The sequence below is a fragment of the Somniosus microcephalus genome, chromosome 27 (genome assembly GCF_052327205.1).
Source record: "Somniosus microcephalus isolate GS21.2 chromosome 27, FLI_Smic_1.0, whole genome shotgun sequence".
NCBI classification, from domain to species: domain Eukaryota; kingdom Metazoa; phylum Chordata; class Chondrichthyes; order Squaliformes; family Somniosidae; genus Somniosus; species Somniosus microcephalus.
In genome coordinates this window covers 1,581,395-1,607,083 of record NC_141013.1, presented here as the reverse complement: position 1 = coordinate 1,607,083, position 25,689 = coordinate 1,581,395, and the positions used below count along the sequence as shown (strand labels likewise).

At 46.7% G+C, this 25,689-nt stretch overlaps 1 protein-coding gene across 2 annotated transcripts in view; it reads right to left on the bottom strand.

Moving 5' to 3' along the window:
- Window positions 1-1,127: 1,127 nt before the first annotated feature.
- The window catches only part of gatm (glycine amidinotransferase (L-arginine:glycine amidinotransferase)), a 47,488-nt gene continuing 22,926 nt past the window's right edge, over window positions 1,128-25,689 (bottom strand). Inside the window, exons 3-9 of one of the 2 annotated variants that reach the window (XM_085968309.1) lie at window positions 20,225-20,420; window positions 18,345-18,535; window positions 16,857-16,994; window positions 15,951-16,115; window positions 14,465-14,528; window positions 12,759-12,875; window positions 1,128-11,056 (exon numbers count right to left, since the gene is read on the bottom strand). In XM_085968309.1, the coding sequence (XP_085824435.1) occupies window positions 10,944-11,056; window positions 12,759-12,875; window positions 14,465-14,528; window positions 15,951-16,115; window positions 16,857-16,994; window positions 18,345-18,535; window positions 20,225-20,420 (984 nt within the window). In that variant the 3' untranslated portion in view covers window positions 1,128-10,943. The remainder of the gene's footprint in view (window positions 11,057-12,758; window positions 12,876-14,464; window positions 14,529-15,950; window positions 16,116-16,856; window positions 16,995-18,344; window positions 18,536-20,224; window positions 20,421-25,689) is intronic. The other variant, XM_085968310.1, reaches the window with a different exon arrangement.

Genomic DNA, 25,689 nt, shown 5'->3' with positions numbered 1-25,689 from the left:
GGACGGCCTCAACCGAGATCTTGGGTTCATGTCACACTACATGTAACCCCACCTGACGTAGGGTCATCCAGACTCAAGTCGTCGTTGGCTTGTTCTCTCCACACAGATGCAGCCGGACCTGCTGTGATTTCCAGCAAAAAAAAATGTTTTTTGTCTTTTTTTGTTTTTCATACAGACCCCAGCATCTGCAACATTTGACCCCTTGTGACCCCACCTCATTGTTCTTTGATGTAATGTTTTCCTGACTGACCTGTTTGGACACCATTTACACCTTTGATTGCTGTGATTATCTCTCTGCCGAGGTGTGATAAATGGCAGTTAGAAAGATTACCTGTAAACATCTGACATTATTCTCTGATTATATAAGCTGTGTCTTTATGCATCTCTCCACTTCACCTGACAAAGGAGCAGTGCTCCGAAAGCTTGTGATTTCAAATAAAGCTGTTGGACTATAACCTGGTGTTATGTGATTTCTTAAAGTTGTTTAAGGCAGAGTTGCTCAAAGTCCCTATGGGGCCTTTATTCTCATTATGAGGGTGAGAATGTTGTTCTTGTCTCATTCTGCTTCTTTTATTTTCCTTCACCACAACCATCAAGGCAATATAAAGGGGAATCCGATGCTGCAGAATAATGAAGAAAAACATTTACATTTATGAGATCTTTCACGACCTCAGGACATCCCAAAGCCCCTCACAGCCAATGCAGTACTTCGGAAGTGTAGACAATGTTGTAATGTAGGGTATCATTTATTGTTGGGTTGGATCTTTACATAGATCACTTCTGCCAAGTGGGTCTGCTCATGATATGGCTCCGCCTCATTTATCTGTATGCAAGTTAGATCAACATCCGTTTTGTGTAATGGGGACAGAATTGCCGATAACTCCGATATTGTGTCTGATTTGCCTGTGTGCCGGTGAAGGGAGGGGGCAGTAGAATCGCAGCTACCGGGCTGTAAATTACAATGGAATTCAAAATGGTCATAACAATCGGCAAAACTGCCTAAAAACCCGGCCCCCAAAATCATCACACTCCCATCTCAACAAACTCTGCTGGTTTTCAACCCCATAAATCGATTTGAACCTACAAGTGCCTTGAGCATGTATCATAATTTACTACAACACAGCCTCCAGAGATAAAAATGCAATCGAGCTTTTATTAAGAATTAAAAATAGGTTGCATGCTCATTCAACATATTACAGCAAAATACGAGCAAACCCTTGACTTATTGCCATATACTAAACCCTGCATTCATAGAAAATGTCAGAATTTCATGACCCTGTTCACATTTATTGTTTGGTCTGTTTCCGGGGGATGGTGTTTGCACAGTTTCTGTAGCATCTTAATTCTAATAGTTGCGATTGTCAATTTAGTTCCCAGATACAAAAGGAAAGGAATGGGAAAAGGACATGGAATTGAGAATCCAGGGTAGCGCCCGATATACATTGGCGGGGAGGTGGTAATCTGGGGTTTTCTTCAGGGGCACGGAGTGCCTGTGTCTGCGGCAGGGACAGATCTGCGAATTTATTCTCCAAAATGCGGGAAGGACGTCCATGTTGAGGGTTGCTCAGAAAAACTGGGCCTCGGCCCTGGCACCAGCTCCTTTCAGATTATGGAATGGCCAGACCGTAAAGACCAGAGGACCAAAGAATGCAAGTCCCTCTTTCTTACAGGAAAAGCAGGTTAGAGTTCAGCACCAAAGGCCGCTTCTGAACAGCAGCCGGAATCCCCCAACACCGCTGGCCATTGCCAATATTGCAGGCTGCTGGGTTTGGGTTTGTGTTTAGAAAACCCAATGTCTGGATTCTCTAGATGTCTAGTTCAGGATCAGTCCCGCTGAGAGGAGTTTCTGTTCCGTGGAAGCTATTTTAGTGATTTCCAAACAGAAAGTTACTGCACAACAAGGAACTTGTGGCAATGTTAGTGCGGCATGTACTGCACTCCGGGGCTCAACTGACTCCAGCATTCAAACAAAACCTACAAACACCTTAAGACTTAAAACAAATTAATTGAAGGCAAAAGACAGAGGCATTCCAGACTTATTTAAAAACAGCCGAAGACCCACACAAGGGTGATTGCATACACTTTCTCTCTAATATCCCTTCACCTTGGGATCGTCTGCAGAGTGAGGCGGTGCGACTGAAGCACCAGTTCCACAGGGCAAGTGATTGTCGTCACTGACAAATCACCATCTCTGGGACTTGTGAAGAGAAACCGCGGCTCTTGAGCAGCAGGTGGCGATGTGCGCGGTAAGTAGCGACATTTCTGAGATGCTCCGAATCATTTGCCTTACTTTATACAGCTGCCAAATGAGACCTCAGACAAGATTTGTTTTTAAATGGGCATTGTATAACTGCCAATTCATACATCAAATACAAACATGGTCCTCGTTAGAATTCCTGTCAATTTAATGAAATAGTTACATTGATCCAGTGAAGTGACTGGCCACATTTCCAGTAATGACAATGACAACAGTAAATAGAGGACCAGCTGTAGCCTCGCAATTACCCTGAAACAACTCATGACTTTCTCAAGAGGAATTGAACTGCCAAATTCATTAGACGAGAAGGAAATGTTTGAAAGCCAGCCAGAGGACCTTTGTTGCTGATCACAAGTGAATTTTAACACATCTCCTGAAGGGGAGAATGATTAAAAAAAAGTTTTCAACAGCAGCTTCTAACAGGAGGGCACTGTTCAAAAAAACTACAGTTCATGCATGTGTTTGACCAAAAGTAAATCACCAGCTTGTGTTTGTGTCCAGGCTTGGATCCAATTAAAATAGGAAAATAGGAACAGGAGGAGGCCATTCCGCCCCTCAAGCCTGTTCCGCCATTCAATTAGATCATGGCTGATCTGCATTTTAACTCCATCTAACCGCCATGGTTCCATAACCCTTAATACCCTTGCCTAATAAAAATCAATCACTCCATTTTTGAAAATTTCAATTGGCCCCCAGCCTCAACAGCTTTTTTTTGGGGGGGGCGGGAAAGAGTGTTCCAGATTTCCACTATCCACTGAAGTGATTAATTTTGGTGGGAAGAATGAGGAGAGGCAGTATAAGCTAAATGGTACAATATTAAAGTGGATGCAGGAACAAAGAGACGTGGGGCATATGTACACAAAGCATTGAAGGTGGCCGGACATGCTGAGGTGGTGTTAAAAAGGCAGGTGGGGTTGTTGGCTTCACAAATCGCAGGATAGGTACAAAAGCAACACAGTTATGCTAAACTTTTATTAAACACTGGTTAGGTCCCAGTTGGAGTATTGTGGCCAATTCTGGGCATCACACTTGAGGAAGGATGTCAAAGACTGAGAGGATGCAGAGGAGATTTACTAGAACAGTACCAGGGCTGAAAGACTCCAGTTACATGGAGAGACTAGAGAAAATGGTTTTATTCTCTTTAGAGCAGAGAAGGTTAAAGGGAGATTTCTTAGTGATGTTCAAAATCATGAAGGGTTTTGATAGAGTAAATAAGGAGAAATTGTTTCCATTGGCAGGAGGGTTGGTAAGCAGAGGACACTGATTTAAGGCCAAAGAACCACCACCAACAACAACTTGTATTTATATAGCGCCTTCAACATAGTAAAACGTCTCAAGGCGCTTCACAGGAGTATTACAAGACAAAAAATTTGACATCGATCCACATAAGGAGAAATTAGGGCAGGTGACCAAAAGCTTGGTCAAAGAGGTAGGTTTTAAGGAGCATCTTAAAAGGAGGTAGAGAGGTTTAGGCAGGGAATTCCAGAGCTTATGGCCTAGGTAACAGAAGGCACGGCCACTTAAGGTTGCGCGATTATAATCAGGGATGCTCAAGAGGAGCGCAGAGATCTCGAGGGGGTTGTGGGGCTGGAGGAGGTTACAGAGATAGGAAGGGGTGAGGCCATGGAGGGATTTGAAAACAAGGATGAGAAATTTGAAATTGAGGCGCTGCTTAACTGGGAGCCAATGTAGGTCAGCGAGCACAGGGGTGATGGGTGAATGGGACTTGGTGCGAGTTAGGACACGGGCAGCTGAGTTTTGGATGACCTCAAGTTTACGTAGGGCAGAATGTGGGAGGTCAGCCAGGAGTGCGTTGGAATAGTCAAGTCTAAAGGTAACAAAGGCATGGATGAGGGTTTCAGCAGCAGATGAGCTGAGGCAAGGGCGGAGACGGGCGATGTAATAAGAACATAAGAAGTAGGAGTAGGCCATACGGCCCCTCAGGCCTGCTCCGCCATTCAATAGGATCATGGCTGATCCGATGTTACGGAGGTAAAAAAAGGTCTTAGTTATGCTGCGGATATGTGGTCAGAAGCTCATTTCAGGGTCAAATATGACACCAAGGTTGCGAACAGTGTGGTTCAGCCTTAGACAGATGTTAGGGAGGGGGATGAGTCAGTGGCTAGGGAACGGAGTTTGTGGTGGGGACCGAAAACAATGGCTTCGGTCTTCCCAATATTGGAGAAAATTTCTGCTCATCCAGAACTGGATGTCGGACAAGCAGTCTGACAATTTAGAGGCCGTGGAGGGGTCGAGAGAAGTGGTAGTGAGGTAGAGCTGGGTCTCGTCAGTGTACATGTGGAAACTGACGCTGTGTTTTCGGATGATGTCGCCAAGGGGCAACATGTAGATGAGAAATAGGAGGGGGCCAAGGATCGATCCTTGGGGGACACCAGAGGTAACGATGTGGGAGTGGGAAGAGAAGCCACTGCAGGTGATTCTCTGGCTACGATTAGATGGATAAGAATGGAACCAGGCAAGTACAGTCCCACCCAGCTGAACGACAGTGGAGAGGCGTTGGAGAAGGATGGAGTGGTCAACCATGTCAAAGGCTGCAGACAAGTCAAGAAGGACAAAGAGGGATAGTTTATCTTTGTCACAGTCACAAAGGATGTAATTTGTGACTTTGATGAGAGTTGTTTCGGTACTGTGCCAAGGGCGGAAACCTGATTGGAGGGATTCAAGCATGGAATTGCAGGAAAGATGGGCACGGATTTTGGAGGCGACAGCACGTTTAAGGACTTGAGAGGAAAGGGAGGTCAGAGATGGGGCGGTAGTTTGCAAGGATGGCGGGAGCAAGGGTTGGTTTCTCGAGGAGAGGGGTGATGACGGCAGATTTGAGGGCGAGGGGGGACAGTACCAGAGGAGAGAGAACCGTTAACAATGTCAGCTAACATGGGAGCCAGAAAAGGAAGTTGGCTGGTCAGCAGTTTGGTGGGAATATGGACAAGATGAACGCGGAGAGAAACTGGAGAAAGATGAGAGTTCAGGGCAGGGGGAACCTTAGAGGAAGTTTGGCCCTGTGGGCTAGGGGAAGGAAGGGAAGTGGCAGAGGCAGCTGAACGGATGGTCTCAATCTTAGAGACAAAGAAGTCCATGAGCTCCTCACACTTCTTGTTAGAGGCGAGGGTGGAGGAGACAGGGGAGTGGGGTTTAAGAAGATGGTTAGCAGTGGAGAATAGAAGCCGGGGTTTATCTTTGCATTCCAGAATGATTCTGGAACAGTGAGCAGTTTTGTCAGACGAGAGCAAGACCCGATAACGCTTTATGTGGTCCAGCCAGATCTGGCGGTGAATGGATAAAGCAGTTGTCCGCCATATCTGTTCACATCTGCGTCCCTTGGACTTAAGGGAGCAAAGATGAAAGCCGAACCGGGGGGAACGGCCAGGGTGAGAGAGAGAGAGAGTAATTGTTTTAATAGGGACTAGGGTATCAAAGGTGGTGGTGAGGGTGTGGCTGAGCAGATTGGTAGCTGCAGAAATGTCATGGTGAATGGAGGGCCAAAGGCTGGACAGTTGGGATTTCATAAGTGCAGTTGTAAGAGCGTTGGGAGAGAGTTTTTTTCTGGGAAGTAGGGTTGGGTTGGGGGGGGGCGGGGTGGGGGGGGTGAGGGGGATGTGGGTGGAGAGCGATACGGGGAAGTGGTCAGAGATGGCCTTATCTGCGATTGACACGATGGGAGTAGCGAGGCCACGAGAGATGGCAATGTCGAGGCGGTGGCCGTGAATATGGGTTGGGGAGTTTACATGGAGGGAGAGATTAAGGGAGGATAGGAGGCGAGTGAACTCAGAGGAGAGAGAGCATGATGAATTGGAGATGGAGGTTGAAATCACCGAGGAAGAAGTCGTTCAGTGCAGAGGCTGAGGGAGGAGAGCAGTGAAGATATCTCGGTAATAACATTTTTATGGTACTTGGGTGGGTGGTAGAGAACAAGAATTTTAAATGAGAGGTGAGGGGGTGGAATAAGGTGTGATGCTCAATGGAGGAGAAAGTGCCGGAGGAGTTGGGGGACAGACCAAGGTGTGATTTGGTGATGAGGGCCACACCGCCACCACAGCGGTCTGAGCGGGGCAAGTGGTGGAAGGTATAGCCAGGCGGGGAGGCTTCATTTAAGGGTAAAGCGTCATCAACCCTCAACCAAGTTTCCGTCAGGGCCGTGATGTCGATGCAATCATCCACGACAAGCTCATGGATGGCAAGAGCCTTGTTTGCAAGTGAACGGACATTCTGGAGGGAGATGCGGAGAGGGTCAGTGATGGCTGCCCCACTGCCAACATCCACAGGGTCAGCGCTGGGGGGGGTGTGAGTTGGATGGGGAGGAGATTGGCAAGATTTGCCCCCAGAGGGTACGCTGGGCGGGAAGGTCATCGAGAGATGGGAGAGTTGGTGTTACTGCTCATAAGGAGGCAGTGACGAGTGCCATGGTGGGCCCTTCGTAGGATGCCAAGAGAGGCACAGAGGGAAGCTGTGGGCTTATCTAAGAGGGAGTCAAGCCTGGGACGGTGGCAGGAGAGTAGGAAGGTCAAAGAGTAATGAAGGATTGGGGTAGGGATTTGAGAGGGCAGAGCATCCCAGAGAGGAGAGATGAAAGGAGGCATGACAACAGGAGAGCGCAGTCAGGGAGGGATAGAGAGAAAGGAAAAACGGGGGAAAACGTGGAAAAAATATTGAATGGCTCGGGTCCAGAGCGGCAGCCAAAGCACACGAATGGACACGGGAAAAGCTCAGGACACAGAGGCCGGTTTAAAAATATAATAATTAGTGGAATACCTATTTCCTGGTAGCAGGGAATAGGTTGGGGATAATAGTAGGGAGACCAGGGTCAAAGTCAGAGGTCCCATGGAAGGACAAAGCCAGCGTGTGCAGGATGGGGCCAGTACGGAGCATCGATGAACCGCTGTCCAAGGCAGGCGAGTGAAGTCCAGAAGCTATTTGAAAGGTGGAGAGTTCGAGGATGGGGGTTGTTGAAGGATGGAGAGTTCGAGGATGGAGGTTGTTGAAGGATGGAGAGTTCGAGGATGGAGGTTGTTGAAGGATGGAGAGTTCGAGGATGGGGGTTGTTGAAGGATGGAGAGTTCGAGGATGGGGGTTGTTGAAGGATGGAAAGTTCGAGGATGGAGGTTGTTGAAGGATGGCGAGTTCGAGGATGGAGGTTGTTGAAGGATGGAGAGTTCGAGGATGGAGGTTGTTGCCGTAGGGATGAGAGTCGGGAGCGGTGCAGAAAGATGACGGCTAAATTGACGCAAGTCAGAGGTCACCGTAGTTCAAAGTTGTTTGGCATCAAAATAAAACAAAAAAGGTGACTCAACCGTGGCTAACAAGGGAGTTTAGGGATAGCATAAGATCCAAGGAGAGGACATATAAATTGGCCAGAAAAAGCAGCAAACCTGAGGATTGGGAGCAGTTTAGGATTCAGCAGAGGACAAAGGGATTAATTAAGAGGGGGAAAATAGAGTATGAGAGTAAGCTTTCAGAGAACATAAAAACTGACTGTAAAAGCTTCTATAGATATGTGAAGAGAAAAAGATTGGTGAAGTCAAGCATAGGTCCCTTGCAGTCAGAATCAGGGGAATTTATAATGGGGAACAAAGAAATGGCAACCCGATTAAATACATACTTTGGTTCTGTCTTCACAAAGGAGGACACAAATAACCTCCCAGAGATGTCGGGGAACATAGGGTCTGATGAGAGGGAGTAACTGAATGAAATCAGTATTTGTAGGGAAATGGTGTTAAGGAAATTGATGGGATTGAAGGCCAAAAGATCCCCAGGGCCTGATAATCTACATCCTAGGGTACTTAAGGAAGTGGCCCTAGAAAAAGTAGATGCGTTGCTGGTCATCTTCCAAAATTCTATAGATTCTGGAACAGTTCCCATGGATTGGAGGGTAGCTAATGTTACCCCACTATTCAAAAAAGGTGGTAGAGAGAAAACGGGGAATTTTAGACCGGTAAGCCCGACATCGGTAGTGGGGAAAATGCTAGAGTCCATTATAAAAGATGTAATAGCAAAGCACTTGGAAAACAGTGACACGATCAGACAAAGTCAACATGGATTTACAAAAGGTAAATCGTGCTTGACTAATCTACTGGAATTTTTTGAGGATGTAACTGGTAGAATAGATAAGGGAGAACCAGTGGATGTGGTGTATTTGGACTTTCAGAAGGCTTTCGCTAAGGTCCCGCATAAGAGATTAGTGTGTAAAGTTAAAGCACATGGGATTGGGGGCAAGGTACTGACTTGGATAACTGGCTGGCAGACAGGAAGCAAAGAGTTGGAATAAACGGGTCGTTTTCCGAGTGGCAGGCACCCGAGGGGTACCGCAGGGATCGATGCTAGGACCCCAGCTATTCACAATATATATTAATGATCTAGATGAGGGAACTAGATGTAATATCTCTAAGTTTGCAGACGACACAAAGCTGGGTGGGCATGTGTGCTGTGAAGAGGATGCCGAGAAACTCCAGTATGATTTGGACAGGTTGGGTGATTGGGCAGATGCAGTATATGGCAGATGCAGTATAATGTGGATATATGCGAGGTTATCCACTTTGGTGGCAAAAACAGGAAGGCAGATTATTATCTGAACGGCAATAGATTGGGAGAAGGGGAAGTGCAACGAGACCTGGGTGTCCTTGTGCACCAGTCACTGAAGGTAAGCATGCAGGTGCAGCAGGCGGTTAAGAAGGCAAATGGTATGTTGGCCTTCGTAGCGAGAGGTTTCGAGTACAGGAACAAGGATGTCTTGCTGCAGTTGTACAGGGCTTTGGTGAGACCACACCTTGAGTATTGTGTGCAGTTTTGGTCGCCTTATCTGAGGAAGGATGTTCTTGCCATGGAGGGAGTGCAGTGAAGATTCACCAGGCTGATACCTGGGATGGCAGGAATGACGTATAAGGAGAGATTGGGTCAATTGAGCTTATACTTGCTGGAGTTTAGATGAGAGGGGATCTCATTGAAACTTATAAAATTCTAACAGGACTAGACAGACTAGATGCAGGAAGGATGTTCCCGATGGCGGGGGAGTCCAGAACCAGGGGTCACAGTCTAAAGATAAGGGGTAAACCATTTAGGACAGAGATGAGGAGGAATTTCTTCACCCAGAGAGTGGTGAACTTGTGGAATTCTCTACCACAGAAGGCAGTTGAGGCCAATTCATTAAATATATTCAAGAAGGAGTTGGATATATTTCTTAAGGCTAAAGGGATCAAGGGATATGGGGAGAAAGCAGGGACAGGGTACTGAGTTTGGATGATCAGCCATGATCGCATTGAATGGCGGAGCAGGCTCGAGGGGCCGAATGGTCTACTCCTGCTCCTATCTTCTATGTTTCTATGTTTCTAAAGCAGCGGAGAAGAAGTAAAATCACGAGCCAGCAACTAGCAAAGCTGAAAACCGGTAAAACAAGTCACCGAACAGCAAGTGGAGCTGCTACCTACAAACCAGCAGAGCTGAAAAACCAGGAGAACCAGTTCAGCAGAGACACAGCCGCAGGTTAAAAGGTAAAAATCTCTTGGCAGCAGAGATAACATAACAGGCAAGTCTTAGTGTAATCCAGTATAGTCCAGTGCAGAAATGTAGTGTAGATGTCCAGAGAAGTCCAGGAAATTGGAAGCCAATTTGACAAAAGAATTCTGCAGCATCAGACTTGAAGTGACTGAAAAGCAAAGCAGCGCCACAGCTGCCGAGTCAAACCGTGTAGTCAGCGAGGCCCTGTCCACGAGGAATCCAGTGATGGGGGTCAAGTTCCAGCAGTTGAAGGAGCTCAGTGAGAACAAAGACCCGCCGGGCCGGGGGACGGGCAGTGGGCTCTGCAGGGGGAGCTTGAAACTTGTAGTTTGGGCTGAAATGCCTTCAATAGCAGAGGCAGGGTATCTTAAGTAATGGAAGAGAGGAGATTGGGGGAAGAGAGGACAAAACATGGCACTGGATGACCGCGGATAGAACAGCTCAGAAAGGAGCCACCAATCGTACAATTAATATGCAGAGGTGAGATGAAGGAAAAAAATGACAGTGAGTTGTGATCTGGAACGCGCTGCCTGAAAGGGCGGAGGAAGCAGATTCAATAATAACTTTCAAAAGGGAATTGGAGAAATACTTGAAGGGGGGCAATTTGCAGGGCTCTGGGGAAAGAGCGGGGAAGTGGGATTAATTGGAGAGTTCTTTCAAAGAGCCGGCACAGGCACGATGGGCCGAATGACCTCTGTGCTGTATCATTTTACGATTCTACCCTGTGTGTGAAGAAGTGTTTCCTGAGATTACCCCTGAACGGCCTGGCTCTAATTTTAAGGTTCTGCCCCCTTGTTTGGACTCCCCCCCCCCCCCACCAGAGGAAACAGTTTCTCTCCATCTACCCTGTCAAATCTTTTAATCATCATGAACACCTCAATTAGATCAATTAATGTTTTATCTTCCAAACTCAAGTGAATACAAGCTTAGTCTATGCAACCGGACTCCATAATTTAATCTTTTTTAGCCCCGGCATCATTCTGGTGAATCCGCGCTGCACCCGCTCAAGGCCAATGTATCCGTCGAGGTGCGGAGTCCAGAACTGAACACAGTGCTAATCAGAGCTTTATATAAACCATAATATAACTCCCTCCCCTTTGTGTTCCAGTCCCCTCGAGATAAAGGCCAACATTCCATTCGCCTTTTTAATTATTAACGAATTGGCTCCCTGCAATACTCAGTCAAAGTACGATTGGAGAGTGCCACGGCGACGGATGTCACATGTCCAGCAATGAAAGCCCCCACCCAAAGAATTAGCATGGCCGATGTTGACTTTAACTGTTGCAATTCCTGCAAAAGGAAGAGAGAGAATTTCTGGTTAATGGGAGACTCGTCACTCGGTGTCACCAATACGCTTTGTACGACAGTGGCAGCCTTGTGTTATAGAACCGACATTAAGGAAGATTTAAAAACCAGCCGTATTTATTGACATTATAGCCTGTAATAACGTGAATATTCCAATGGGAAAGTGATTGGTGGCTACCCAACCCTGGCCCATAGTAGCCTTGCTGGGTGGAGGACCGAGTGTTAGCCCTATTGACTAAAGGAAGTCTAGTTCCACTCCCTGGGGTCTGTGCGTACAACAATCTAATCAACGAGTAACCAAAACTAGGGTCAGATTACCAGGCTGAAATACAATCAAAGGGTTCCAATACTTTAAAGGTGAATTGTGTATATTTGGGAGTTCTCAAAAGGTATAATCTAATTGAGGGGTTCAGACAGTGTATATAGAGAAGAACAGAGACCTAGTGATTCCAGGACTGTATTCTCATCAAGGGGTTCGGATGGTTTGTATTGCTCACTAGCTTTTTGTTGAGAGCCACAGATCCAAGCAGTGTTACTGAAGGAGAGGCTCTGATGATGTTGTGACACATTGTGCCCGAGGACTGAGATGCAGATCTCTGCCTATCGGTGGGCACTCAGTGACTCTTCATCTTACACTTGCTATTGTAGAAAGCTTGCAGATGGAGGTCAGACTCTTCTCCACTGACAAGAAGAAATTAAACCGATGGGCAAGGCCATGGTTTTTTGCTTTTCACAGAAAAATAGACAAAATCACAAATATTTGTGAAAGTCCTGGACTCAAATAATAGAAGCAGAACTGGAATTATTATTGTTACTAGTTTTTAGCCACATTCCATGTTTTCTCTCTCACTTGATTGGCTGTGGATTGTTGAAAAGTAAGCCAGCACTATTGAGGTGGTGCTGTCCCAAGTGAAGGAAGGCCAATGGTCACAGCCAGTTGGACCAGGAACTAAGGAATGGAGGAGCAGATCTGATGGAGGAGGGGCCACAATGACCCACAGTCCATGTTATAAGCCATGGTGTGGAGATGCCGGTGTTGGACTGGGGTGGACAAATGTAAGAAGTCACACAACACCAGGTTATAGTCCAACAGTTTTATTTGAAATCACAAGCTTTCAGAGCGCTGCTCCTTCGTCAGGTGAAATCGACGAAGGAGCAGCGCTCCGAAAGCTTGTGATTTCAAATAAAACTGTTGGACTATAACCTGGTGTTGTGTGACTTCTTACATGTTATAAGCGAACATGAATGGAGAAAAATTGATATTTAGGAGTGAGCTGTAGGCTGTAATCTAATCAAGGGGATTACACAGAGTAAAGCTGAAGTAGCACACATTCACCATAACTCTTCTGCCCCCAACCGTTTGACAGGTAGCGGGGCACAGGTAGCGGGGCACAGGTAGCGGGGCACAGGTAGCGGGGCACAGGTAGTGGGGCACAGGTAGCGGGGCACAGGTAGCGGGGCACAGAAGGGCCAGTGAATGGGACCATGTAAAGAATCAACAGTTCAAAAATACCAAGTATCTGGGACTCATTGCAGGGAGGTTAAGTGTTCCTAGTACTGACACCAATGCAGAAAGTTCCCTAGTACTGACACCAATGCAGAAAGTTCCCCATCAAAATATCTGTGCAGGTGGAGGGGCTGTGTGTTTTAATTGAAGAAATAGAAAGGATTATAAGTGACGAGTTACCCAGTTTCTCGAACATCTTTTGAATTGTAGTCTCATTACTTTCAACCATCACTCGCTTCTCATCCAGCATCAAGACGTTCATGGACAACCACTTGGAAGACATCCAGAGAGGATGATCTGGGGAGAAATAGGAGATTGTGATAATTCTGCATCTCTTCATATGGTGTTTAATTACAATCTGCTGTCTTGGATACAATATTTGTACAGAGCTATTCCATAAAATCGGCCACCAAGATTTTTGTCTCTTTTTTTTTAATGGGGGCATGTTCCCAGTAATTTTATCCTGTTTTTTAACCATCTGATACCAGTTCCTGCATCAGCACCCTAGCCGTCTCTCCCGCCCTCCACCCCCTCCCAAGGTGCCAGGGGTCCCCTAGGCAGGTATCGGATTTCTTTCCTCCGGCTGGAAGGTACCACAGTCTCCGCTCTGCTCAGCTCCCCAGCAACATGGTTGTGATTGGGAAAGTGAATGTAGTGCCTGACCACTGCTCAGAATCACCACGACACCAATCAGTAATCTTAATTAAAAATGTAGCATCTCTTGGAAAAGCGAATGATATTTTTGATCAACACAAGTGGCTGCAACCCTTTAAATTTACCCATCACCCTCTAAACAGACCTTTGACATCTGTGTCCATACAATTCCCCCCCCCACAATAAAACTCCCAATGCCAGTGTCCATGTTGTCTAAATTTCAGCTGATGGAGTAAATTCAGGCCGAGTCGGCACACTGCCAGTTGGGTGCGAGCACATAAACCACCCGATTAATCCCCCATCAGAAAACCTCCCGCATGGTCTCCAAAACTAGGACCAACCAGGGCCCAGTCCGGACTGCTACCGCAGTGTGAAATAACCGTGGGCTGGATTCACGCCCTCTCAATACAGTGGGGTAGAATTTCCGCTTTCGACGCAATCCAGGCGCAAATTGCGCTAGTTTTCCGAATTGATCTTTTGATTCAAGTTTCCGCTCAAATTTATTTGCATAATCACTAATGTAAAATTGTCCATGAACCAGTAATCAGGCAGCATTTTAGCATGTCATTTTTTTTTTGGCATTAAAAATATTCCTTGATATATTTAAGAGTGGTAACCTGGTGCAGTTTTATTAATACAGCTGAAAATGGGTTTCATCACAAAAAATAAGCTTTTATTCAGAGTGTCCAGTCTGCCACCATGAGTAATCTGATTTTAAATAACTGAAAATGACTTTAAAAAACTACAGAGCTGTTTACTAGTTTCATTGGTGTACAATAGTCAGTTTTGGTAAATTAAATATTTAATATTTGAAAGCTTTTAAAACGTACCCATTAGTGTCCTTGCGCCTTAAAAAAAGTTTGATTGAGTCTCCTTGACTGCCACAAACGGACGCAATTAGCGGAAACTCGCCATGGTGATTAATTCGATCTGGGGGCGTGGCCAGCTTCCAGCGTGACTATTTTTAAACCAGCGCAAAAGATGGCGGAAACTCGATTTGCGCTGGATGGAACTGCCGCGATCTTTTGGCCAATTTTGGGCAAATTGCGCCGGAAATATCAGCGCAACCGAGCGGAAACTCTACACGGTGTTCTAACCCAACCATTGCACCCAGTTGTCCCAAAATAATTTCTTAATCTAACATAATCTCGTGACATTAGTTATTAGAGTGAGGTTTCCAGGTTTTTATTCCTACCAGTTAGCTTGGTTAAATAAAGTTCCTTTGTATTTACCGTCAGATATCAGAGGCGTAGGGGGAGAGACGATAGTCCAGCCAGCTTTTTTGAAGATATCGATCTGAGGATTAAACATTGACAGAGTCAGATAATGGATGTGACCTTGGACAATAGCCTTCATCTGTCGCAGTCCGAGCAAGATGTAGGCATAGGATCAGAGAATGAACTGGCTCTTGGCACATACAAACTCCTTCTTTACATTGCCCACAGCATCCTTCGAAATACAACTAGGAGAGACACAGAAGTTGCCTGGTCTCTTTACAATCAGACCAGCCTAAAATCCTGATCTTTACCACTTACTATCTCTCCTCTCTCCCAGCATCATTCCTCTCTCTCCCAGCATCATTCCTCTCTCTCCCAGCATCATTCCTCTCTCTCCCAGCATCATTCCTCTCTCTCCCAGCATCATTCCTCTCTCTCCCAGCATCATTCCCCTCTCTCCCAGCATCATTCCCCTCTCTCCCAGCATCATTCCTCTCTCTCCCAGCATCATTCCTCTGTCTCCCAGCATCATTCCTCTCTCTCCCAGCATCATTCCCCTCTCTCCCAGCATCATTCCTCTCTCTCCCAGCATCATTCCTCTCTCTCCCAGCATCATTCCTCTCTCTCCCAGCATCATTCCCCTCTCTCCCAACATCATTCCCCTCTCTCCCAGCATCATTCCTCTCTCCCCCAGCATCATTCCTCTCTCTCCCCCAGCATCATACACTAATTCCCGAGTGAAATCTCCAGCTTTCAGGAGCTGCCAATGTAACCCTTGCCCAGGATGCCGGACGGTATATAGAGGGTTCACAGTGGCTACAACACCATGGTTTTTACACCCGCCCCTATCATCCTGTGGCCAAGTCCCCATGGAGCTCATAATTATGTCTCCAGTATTTCAGTCACAAAATAGACACGAGTAGCTGGCTAAAATGTCACCTTCCTCACCAGTGGGTTCGGATTGGGTGGGTAATGTAAGTGGCAGGTTAGGGAGGAAATGGCATGATTAAAGGCTCGCACTCCATTACCCACAATGGTCAGCTCCACAATAGAAATCTCGCGTTGCAGAGCTCCCCAGCTTCATTAGCAAGTCTCACGAGAAGAATTTCTTCATCAAGTCCAGGAAACAGACTGTTCGTTGCACAGGAGGTGCTGTGAACAAGCTGTGTAAAAAAGTCATGGTCCCCACTGTGTACTGCAGTGTCAATATCAAATACCCCACAGAAATGCAGTTAAAATAAAGACTTGATAGCTTTAATATCTGCAAACAGAAGAACGGTACAGAAAATGGACCAGCAAGGGTCTTGGGAAGTCTGTGGGATGAGTCCTCAGCTCCATGGAGGAGTCTCTCAGTAAACAGTTTCGGTAGAATGTATTAGTCAGTTAAAAGCCAACAAAGTGAGGCATCAAGGAGTGAATACTTTACACTGAAACTATTTTCTTATCTGTTACCAAATCCTTTACCAGAACTAGACTGTGTAGAGTTTCTCGATAACCTTACTTGCTGACAAGGGCGGTCTGGGTTCGACAGCACCAAACCAGGTCCAATGATATTGAAGGTCGCATCAATATGCATGGGGTTTGGATCCTTGAAGGAGATTGTGTGAACTCTGTATGTTGGAGCGAGGTGTCTGCGCATCCACTCGATCCCCAGGAAATTAGTCACCTGGAAAAGAAGAAGATTTACATTTTTATAGCGCCTTTCACAACCACCTGATGTCCCAAAGCGCTTTACAGCCAATGAAGTACTTTTGAAGTGGAGTCACTGGTGTAATGTGGGAAACGTGGCAGACAATTTGTGCATAGCAAGCTCCCACAAACAGCGATATGATAATAACCAGATAATCTGATTTTGTTATGTTGGTTGAGGGATAAATATTGGCCCAGGACACCGGGGAGAACTGCCCTGCTCTTCGAAATAGTGCCCTGGGATCTTTTACATTCACCCAAGAGAGCAGACGGGGCCTCTGTTTAACATCTCATCCGAAGGACGGCACCTCTGACAGTGCAGCACTCCCTCAGCACTGCACTGGAGTGTCAGCCTAGCTTTATGTGCTCAAGTCTCTGGAGTGGGACTTGAACCCACAACCTTCTGACTCAGAGGCGCGAGTGCTGCCCACTGAGCCACAGCTGGCACTCGCAAATAAAACAATCCCATCATACACTGGATCTCAACTTCTTGGAGTTGTTTATTTTTATCTTCTATATAAAAAGCGAGGCAGTCCGCGGTTCACAGCAAGTTAGCGAGGCAGTTAGAGTTCAATAATAAGAATTAGAGAGAGAGTGAACTTGCACTGGGGGAGCTATTGAAACCACCCGAGGCTGGACAGATGGAGTTAGTGAGAGAATCGGATGTTACGTTGACGGAGTTGTGAAGGACTTGACGTGTGTGATGGAAAGTGCCTACCTGGCTCCTTTGTACAAATATATCCCTCCCAGCCCTCATGAAATCAGCAGCATCAAAGCAGGGCTCGAACTCCGTGGTTACAAATTTCCCTTGTGCAGCCAGTTTGTGTCTGTCCTCCACTGAACGAATGGGGTAATCCTGCAGCACCAACATATACTTCAGATCCAAGGTCTCAGTGTTAGAAAAACAACTTTCAGAATGGAATACTTGACATCTCTCCATGGCACATAAAGGAACTCAAGTAATATTTAACATCGGTGCACTAACTGACTGAGTTGCACTAATCGGCAATATTCCCTAGTAATTCTTAACCATCACACTGAGTGCACATTGAGAACCTATTCTCCTTTACAATCCTAACCCTAATGGGGAGGTCATCGAGCAGCGCACCTCTGTTCAAAGCACAGGTGGACAATCCATCGAGGCCTCCAACTAGTACAAAAGCAAAATATTGCAGATGCTGGAAATCGGAAATAAAAACAGAATACTCAGCAGGTCAGGCAGCATCTGTGGAGAGAGAAACAGAGTTAACGTTTCAGGTCATACGTTAACTCTCTCTCCACAGATGCTGCCTGACCTGCTGAGTATTTCCAGTATGTTCGGTTTTTATTTGAGGCGTCCAGCAAGGCCTGCCAACCCACTCGACATGTCCCGGAGTCTCCGGGAATTAAAGATTAACCTCCTGGACACTGCTGTGAGCAACCCAGAAGAAAAATCATAAGGGCATTAAAAATGTGCATTTTTCATTTTCTTTGAACACTTTGTTTATTACTTATATAAAAATATTGGAGTTGAGAAAAATGGCTGTTTGACTGGGCGGGGCGGTTGGAGGTAGGAGGTCATGTGATGAAACCTTTAGGAATATGTTTGATGTGCCTCAATAAATCCGAGACTCGATGTTAGCGAAACAAAACAAGGCTTTTATTGACTTAGAAGGTAACACACAGAGGAGAATGTATCTTCCATCCAGAGGTCTGCCGTACTGGATGTGCTGCAGGCTGGGCCAGCTTACATAGGAGCCAGGTATGGGCGGAGCCCTACACACAGTACAATACAATGGAAATGAAACTGAAACCAACCACAGTCACAGGCAGAGAAATACTGATGAGTGATGAATGGAATATTTCATCACAATGTTCAACCAGAGTTGGCGAGTCTGCCTCCAGCAATGCTGCTGTGAAGCAGCGATGGGGAGGGTCTGTGCCTCGTCACAGAATGTCCGATAGAGAATTCACCATTTGAGTCCAGTCCTATGCACTCTGGAGCAGCACAGATGCTCCGCACTGGACTCTGACCACGTTGGAGACGCTCCGCACTGGACTCTGACCATGCTGGAGACGCTCCGCACTGGACTCTGACCACGCTGAACTTCACTCAGTATTGACTGCACCACTTGTGCTGGCCATCTTTAATTTCAAAGAACAAATTGACTGAAGAATTTTCACTCTGATGCAAACAGTCGATGTGGCTCGATGCACCTAGGCTTACCATGTCATACAATTGGTCGGACATTTGCGGTTTGGGAGCAGTCGTCCACCTAGCTCCACGCAGAAAGTAATCCTTGATGAGTGGCCGATACGCTCTGTATTCAAAAAAGCGAGCTCGCCATGCCATTGGTGCTTCAATTATCTCATTCCCAACCACCAGCAGTATATCCCTTGGCATAGCAGCATACATGCCTGAGTAGAGGAGAGGTAGTTACTGTCAGCAGTCTGAAATGATAAACTCATCTCAGCCAATATCCAACTTAAATGTCTGGCTCAGAAAATGTGACAAAATGGTGTAGGCCTTCATTTCACTTCATGAGGGGAGGACTGGAGGCCCTTTGTGCTCATCAAGGTCATGGATGTCAAGGCCCCCCCACCACCCCTCCCCCAGTGTCATCGGCATGCACCCCCATCCTAACATTAGGGTTAAGGTCCATACACGGTTTCAGATACGGAGGGACCCAGGCCAGAAATGTCCCAAGTATGATCTGTAGACTGTTCAGACTCAACAATCAAAAAGGCTAATGGAATGCTGACCTTTCTCTCAAGGGAACTGGAATATGGAATGGGACAAAATTATGCTCCAGTTGTACAGAGCCTGAGTCGGACCCCACCTGGATTAACTGCGTTCAGTTCTGGGTCCCGCACCCGAGGAAGGATATATCGGCCTCGGAGAGAATGCAGCACAGATTCACCAGAACAATACCAGGGTTTAAAAGGTAAAATTATGAAGACAGGTTGCATTAACTTGGCTTGTTTTCTCTAGTGTACAAGATTGAGGAGTGGTCTCATCGAGACCTTTAAAATATTCAATAGAGTCGATAAAGAGAATTTATTTCCTCTGATGGGGGAATCCAGAACAAGAGGACACAATATTAAAATTAGAGCTGGACTATATAGGAGTGAAATCAGAAAGCATTTCTTCACAAAGGGCAGTAGATATTTGAAACGCTCTCCAAAAGGCTGTGGATGCTGGGAGTCAATTGAAGCTTTCAAGACCGAGATCGATGAGATTTTTGTCGGGTAAGGTTATCAAGGGATATGGAACAAAGGCGGGTAAATGGGGTTGAGATACAGATCAGTTGACTCTGGCTGAATGGCCTCCTCCTGTTCTTCACAGATCTGTCAGATCAGTGGTACAAATGCTACAATTGACCTCAGCATCTCTGGGCTAAAAAGAAGAGAAAATATCAGCAATGGTTCCTGCTCCTCATCCCTATCCACGGAGCCCAGCGTGGACATCAGGTGAGGTCAGGATCAGGCTCCATGGTGATCTATTCCTTGGTCAAACTGCCTGCAAAGCTCACTCAAGAACAGCCACTTGATAGAGTATCAACAGCCCTCTGCTCCCTATCAACAGAAAGAGCCAGTACCTTCAAGAGAGGAGGGGGCAAAGTGGAAGAAAAGTGAAGGGAATTAAGGGTTACGGGGAGCGGGCAGGAATTTGGACATGAGTCTAGGTTCGGATCGGTCATGGCCCTGTGGGTAGCGGAGCGGGCCCAGGGGCCGTGTAGCCTGATCCTGCTCCTATTTCGTGTGTCTAATTCTGTTAGATTCAGGAGTTGGTTCTGTGATAGTGGATTGGCGGTTAGGATCAGATCAGCCATGATCTTATTGAATGGCGGAGCAGGCTCGAGGGGCCGATTGGCCTACTCCTGCTCCTATTTCTTATGTTCTTATGAAGATCCTTTGGTGGACTGTTTAGGCAGGGCTTTACCCAGAGCCTCTGGTCATACCACACATGACCTGAATAAAATGGAAAATGTTCTGTCCCCTACTAGTCAGGCCTCGCCTCGATATTCACCAAATATATGTTTTTATTTGAATTCATCACTAGTATTCTAGAACAATATTTCTAGGAAATTCAGAACTTTTATTTACCTGTGGATTCAAAATCCGGTGTCTTGTAATTTTCAGACCATTCAATGAGCTCTGGGTGCTTGACAGTGACTCCCTCCCCACGGAGTACATTGCACATCTCTTCAATTTCAGCAACAGCTTTCTTCAGATATTCCTTAGGAAATCTCTGGCCTCCATACTGCTGGTAAAAGGGCCAATACTTCTCATAGGTGTTGGCCTGAAATATACAATGCACATCAGGGCAGTCCTCACAAGCATTAACAGAGTAAAATAAGAGCTAGTGTTTAATTTAAATATCAGCCTGGCTCATTTGGCATGCTCGCTTCTAGGCCAGAGGCTGTGGGTTTGAATCTCACCAGCACTTGAGGACATCATCTCTGCTGACACTCCAGTGTAGTACCAAGGAGTGCAGCATTGTTAGAGGTGTCTTTCTTCAACTGAGATGTTAAAGCAAAACCCTACCTGTTCCCTCTATGGATGTTAAAGGTCCCAAGCCAGGGTTTGAAGAGCAAGGAGTTCATCTGGGGCCAACATTCTTCCCGCAACCAACACCACCAAAGAGAGTAACTGGCCTTTACCTCATTGCCTTTTTTGGCTGTTGCTGTGCACAAAATGCTGTCTACAGTAATTCATTGTGTGAAGCACTCAGATGTTTCAACATAATTAGATGCTATATAATAACTTTTACTTTTTATTTCTATTGAGAAAAGCTAGGCATTGGATAAATTCATGAATGAGCCAAACTTGCAACTTTTGATCTTCAGTAAACTGTAATTTTTAAAACTTTTGTTTTCTGCTTCCTCCGAGCTGGCCCTTCAAACTGTTGGCCAGGATAGAGAGGGACCAGTTGACCTGTACCCAGGCCTCATCCGCTGCCATTCTCTAACCAGTCCCAGGGACGCGCACAATGGTGTGTTTGATTTCCCTTCCTGTGAGGGGCATCTGGCACAAAACCTGCACTCAGAGACCTGGGACTGGATGTAGGAATTACAGACTCACACTCGCCTACTTCCACTCTGTGCATGCCTTTCAAAAACCAGGTTTAATGTTGCTAGCTGCAGTGTTCATTTTTCAAAGTGTACTGCTTGCTACAGATACACGTCTGTGATGGGAGTGCTCACCAGCTCACTCCTGGCGGCTCTCCTGCATTAGATGTGGTGATGGGGGGCCTGTGCCCTGTAGCCCTGAATAAGAGCCATGTAATGTAGAAATCCAAATGGAAGTTTAAAAAAGATTACCATTCAAGATCTTTTGAAAGTTGATATCTGTCTTGCTAGTGATCCATATCAGTATTATTAGCACTGTAACCAAAATAGTACTTACTGATTGACAGGCTCCCTGGGCACAGCAAACATGTGATATTTGAACTATAACATCTCAAATTGGTAAGCAATTGCTTTTAATTATTGACAATGAGAATTATTTGTATTTTGTGGCAAAATTAGCTTTTACTGTACATGTTAACTACTTGATTGGACAGCATATGTTAAATATGGTCATTTGACTGAATATTAAAATTTAATGAAATAAAAAGTGCAGTTAGACATTTTAACAGGAGTGTTAGCACCATTAGGCTACAATGAAAACACAGGGGCTGTAACGGTGTGATCGATGAATTTACTTTGAGAAGTATTAATAATGACCCTTCCACATGGGAGATAACTCTTCTGATAGACCCAGATGATTAGATTTGCCGGACGCAGGGCTGCCATATTCCCCAGTCCAAAGCAAACAAAAACCTACTTGTACACATGTGATCAGACCTTTCAATGTTTTACAAGTAGGTTTTTAAAAGCAGCAATTGAAAATTAGACCTTTACATTGGTGTCCAAATTCCACTGAAACAATCACTGAAACCGCACGGGCCAGTTCTAAATATCGTCAAAGCAACCACACCTCAAAAATTATAAATATGAAATGTAATTCGAGTAAAGAACCTCACAAAACAGGAAGTTTGTATTAGAATGAAACCATCAAATGATAAAAGATTTAGGCCTAGAAATTCGGTGGGCTGCGCCACCAGTTAGCGCCCAAAGAGGGCACTTAGTGGGTTTAGTGGCCACGCCTCCCGCGAAATTTAGCGGGGCACTAATGGCGGCGTTAGCCTGTAGCGCTGCACCGCCACCGATGACGTCATCGGTGTGCGCAGCGCCCCGCTACTGCCCCGATATTTGGTAGCGCCCCCCCGCTGTAACGCCGGTCGCAATTTGCGACCGGTTCAGGGGGGCCTACCTGTGGCGGTAGAGGCGCTAATTAAAGGGGAGGTGCGGGGCAGCCATTTTTTTTGCTGGCCGCCTGCCAGCACCTCCTTGCGCCGCCATCCCCGGCCTCCTGAGCCCCCCCCCCGTGTTGTGCCGGCTGTGTCCCAAGAGCCCGGCACTTCTCCTCGGTGCCGGGCTCTTTTGCTGGCACTCGCAATCTCACTGGTGCAGGCCCCTTCCCTTTAAGGGGAGGAAGGCCTGCAGTACCGCAGCGCGCCATGCCGCAGCGTGTGGTGCTGTGGCACATTGCGCTGCGATATTCAGTTGCAGCGCCCCAAGAGGGATGCGGGGCGCCTCGAGCTGCGCCCCGCTTCCATTTGGGGCACTGAAACTGAATATCGGGCTGGCGCAAGTGGCTGCGTCCAGAGTGGTAATTCCAGCGTCCAGGCGAGCTTGGCGCCCCGCCGAATTTCTAGGCCTTATAGTTTAGAGACCTGAATGTCTGCTCCTTTTATACTCTTGTAAAACCTGATGACTGTACCTCAGGAAGAGTAAAGATGCAACATGTGGCTCATCAAACCCACACTGGGGAAAATAAACTACCTGCAGCTTAACTAAACGATATAAATCATACAGCTGTTAAACAGCAGCTCCATGTAATTATATGCTATCCCAACCTTACCTGTTTAACAGAATTATTACTAACTAGACTTCTCTTTGAATGCCATATTGCAACTGCATGCAATAATTTTTTAATAGTTGCATATTAATTTGAAACTTCTCAATCTTTATTCAAATAGTTTAAATTCTTTATTTGTTATTTTATATACTTGTCGCAGGCCTCGACTGCTAAGAGGAGTTAATTTTTTCCTCTCCCGAACGTGTGGTCATAATTACGAATGATGCTCCTAAAATAAGCATGAAATGATGAAGTACAATTCTTAGTCGACCTTGTGCCCGGTCAGTTTCCATAATCTGAAAGTAACTTGTGCTTCAGTTGTTACTCTAACCAATTAAAATTAAAGTGGTAAGAGATTGAGAACTGAATTAAAGGTAACCTGGAATGAACCCCTCATTAGTTAGTAACATCAGCTCTGGAGTTCAGTTAGTCTGCGAGTTATTTTGATTCAGGTTCTTAGAATCGCAGCTAAATTTGCTACGCAGCGTGTGACTCGCCTCTCTTGTTTCCTCAGCTTGGCTCTCTGGCAGCAGGAATGGACTAACCCGCCAAGTCAGCACTCCACATGCCTCAGTGAGCCTCTTTCTGCTAAACAATCTGGCCTAGAAATTCGGTAGCGTCCATTTTTGTGCGCCTTACCCGGAGAGTGCGAACAGTCCGGGGGAGATCAGAGATCCGAACAACCCAGGGGAAAGCCGAGATCCGAGGAGCGCCGAGATCCGAGGAGCCCGGGACTTTGGGTCTCGGACCTCAGTAGATGGCGCAGCGGTAGAAGTCCATGCAGGCTTGTGTGGCAATTTTCAGGTAAGCGATTGGGGAAGATCATGGGGGTCTTTTGGAGGAACGGCTGGGCCTCGGAGTGTGATCGGAGGGCTGGCGGGGTTTAGAGAAGATTGGGGGGTCTGGAAGAACAACAACTGGGCCTCAGGGGGCTGTCGGGGGAAAAGATTGCAAGGGACCGGAGTGCTAGGAGGTCGTGGCCGGGGGGAGCTCGGGGGCCTGGAGGTCGGAGTGGGGAGTGAGGTCGGAGATCCCGGGACCAGGAGTGACGGTGATTATGGTAAGTACTTACCATTTTTAAATTCCGTGCTGTTTAGCGTGGTTTTCTGGATGCAATCAGCGCTGGTGCTGGCTCAGACACAAACCAAAGTTGCAACAGGAGAGGGCGTTAGGCCTCTTATTTGCATATGTTAATGGCCTTACGCCTGCTTCAGACAAGGGTAAAGGACACCACTTGTTTGGCCTTTACCAAGATGGTGCCCGGCACAGCCCACACCAGAATTGTGCATGTGCGATGCGGACGCCATTTTGGACACGAAACGGCACCTGTTGCGCTGAAAAACCGGGCACTATGGAACTGAATTTCTAGCTCTGCTTTCCTGAGACTATAACATATTAATATGGGCTTGGTCTCAATAAGGAAATTAGACACTTAAAATATCTTCAGCAAAATACTGCAGATGCTGAAAATCAGAAATAAAAACAGAAAATGCTGGAAATACTCAGCAGGTCAGGCAGCATCTGTGGAGAAAGAAACCGCGTTAATGGGGGGAATTTTAGGGCGTGGAGGTAGTTAAAGTGTTAAAAATCTGAATCCCGACCTCAACCCGCCCACTTCCGGTTTTAGCGAAGGTGGGACGGAGCGACAGCCAATCCGCTGCCAGGAGGCGGGTCGTCAATTTAAATATTATAATGAGGCTGGAAGCCACTGCTTTAACCTCCATTTGGAATTTAACTTTACTTGGTCGGGTTTTGCCGGCCTCATGAAACTCGCCAGCTAATACAAGGCGAGGACTGCTGGACTTACCTCCTGGATCCAGCGTCCCTGCCTAACCCACCCCACCGCGATCGGAGACCCCAGCCCCCAGGCGGCCAATCTCCCCACGAGGCCTCCCACCCTACTCCTCCGGCCCTCCCTCGCTCCCTCTCCTCTCCTCTCTCCCTCTCCTCTCCTCTCCCTCCCATCTCCCTCCCATCCTCCCCTCCCTCCCATCCTCCCCTCCCCTCTCCCTCTCCTCTCCCCTCCCCTCTCCCTCTCCCTCTCCTCTCCGGCTGGCAGTGGGTGGGAAACAGGCTCTCTCTGGTTATCAGGCCCTGCCATCAGATTGTGTCGTGCCTGCAGGAAACCATTCTCCCGGGTTGCTGACCGCTCCGGAGCCCTCCCCCTGCCCATGATCATATTGAATGGCGGAGCAGGCTCAAAGGGCCGAATGGCCGACTCCTGCTCCTACTGTTTCTATGTTTCTAACCTGCCTTCCCCATTAAAATTCAGACCAATGTTTCAGTTCAGTTCTGACAAAAGGTCACCAACATGAAACGTTAACTCTTGTTTCTCTTAACAGGTGTTGCCTGGCCTGCTGAGTATTTCCAGCATTTTCTGTTTATATTACGTAAAAACTCTTTAACTGTTAATTATTAGAAGTCCAGCCTGATTATTACAAGCTCACCGGAGCGGAGGAATTCGTTCATCTTAATGACGGAGATTCTCTCTGGGAGCTTCCGATGAAACTATAGAGTAAGTCAGAACAGATTGGGGATCTGGGATGGGGAGTGTTACCCGGAGCAGTTCACGGACTCCCAGGCTGTGTGCAATTTTTTGCGGCCTG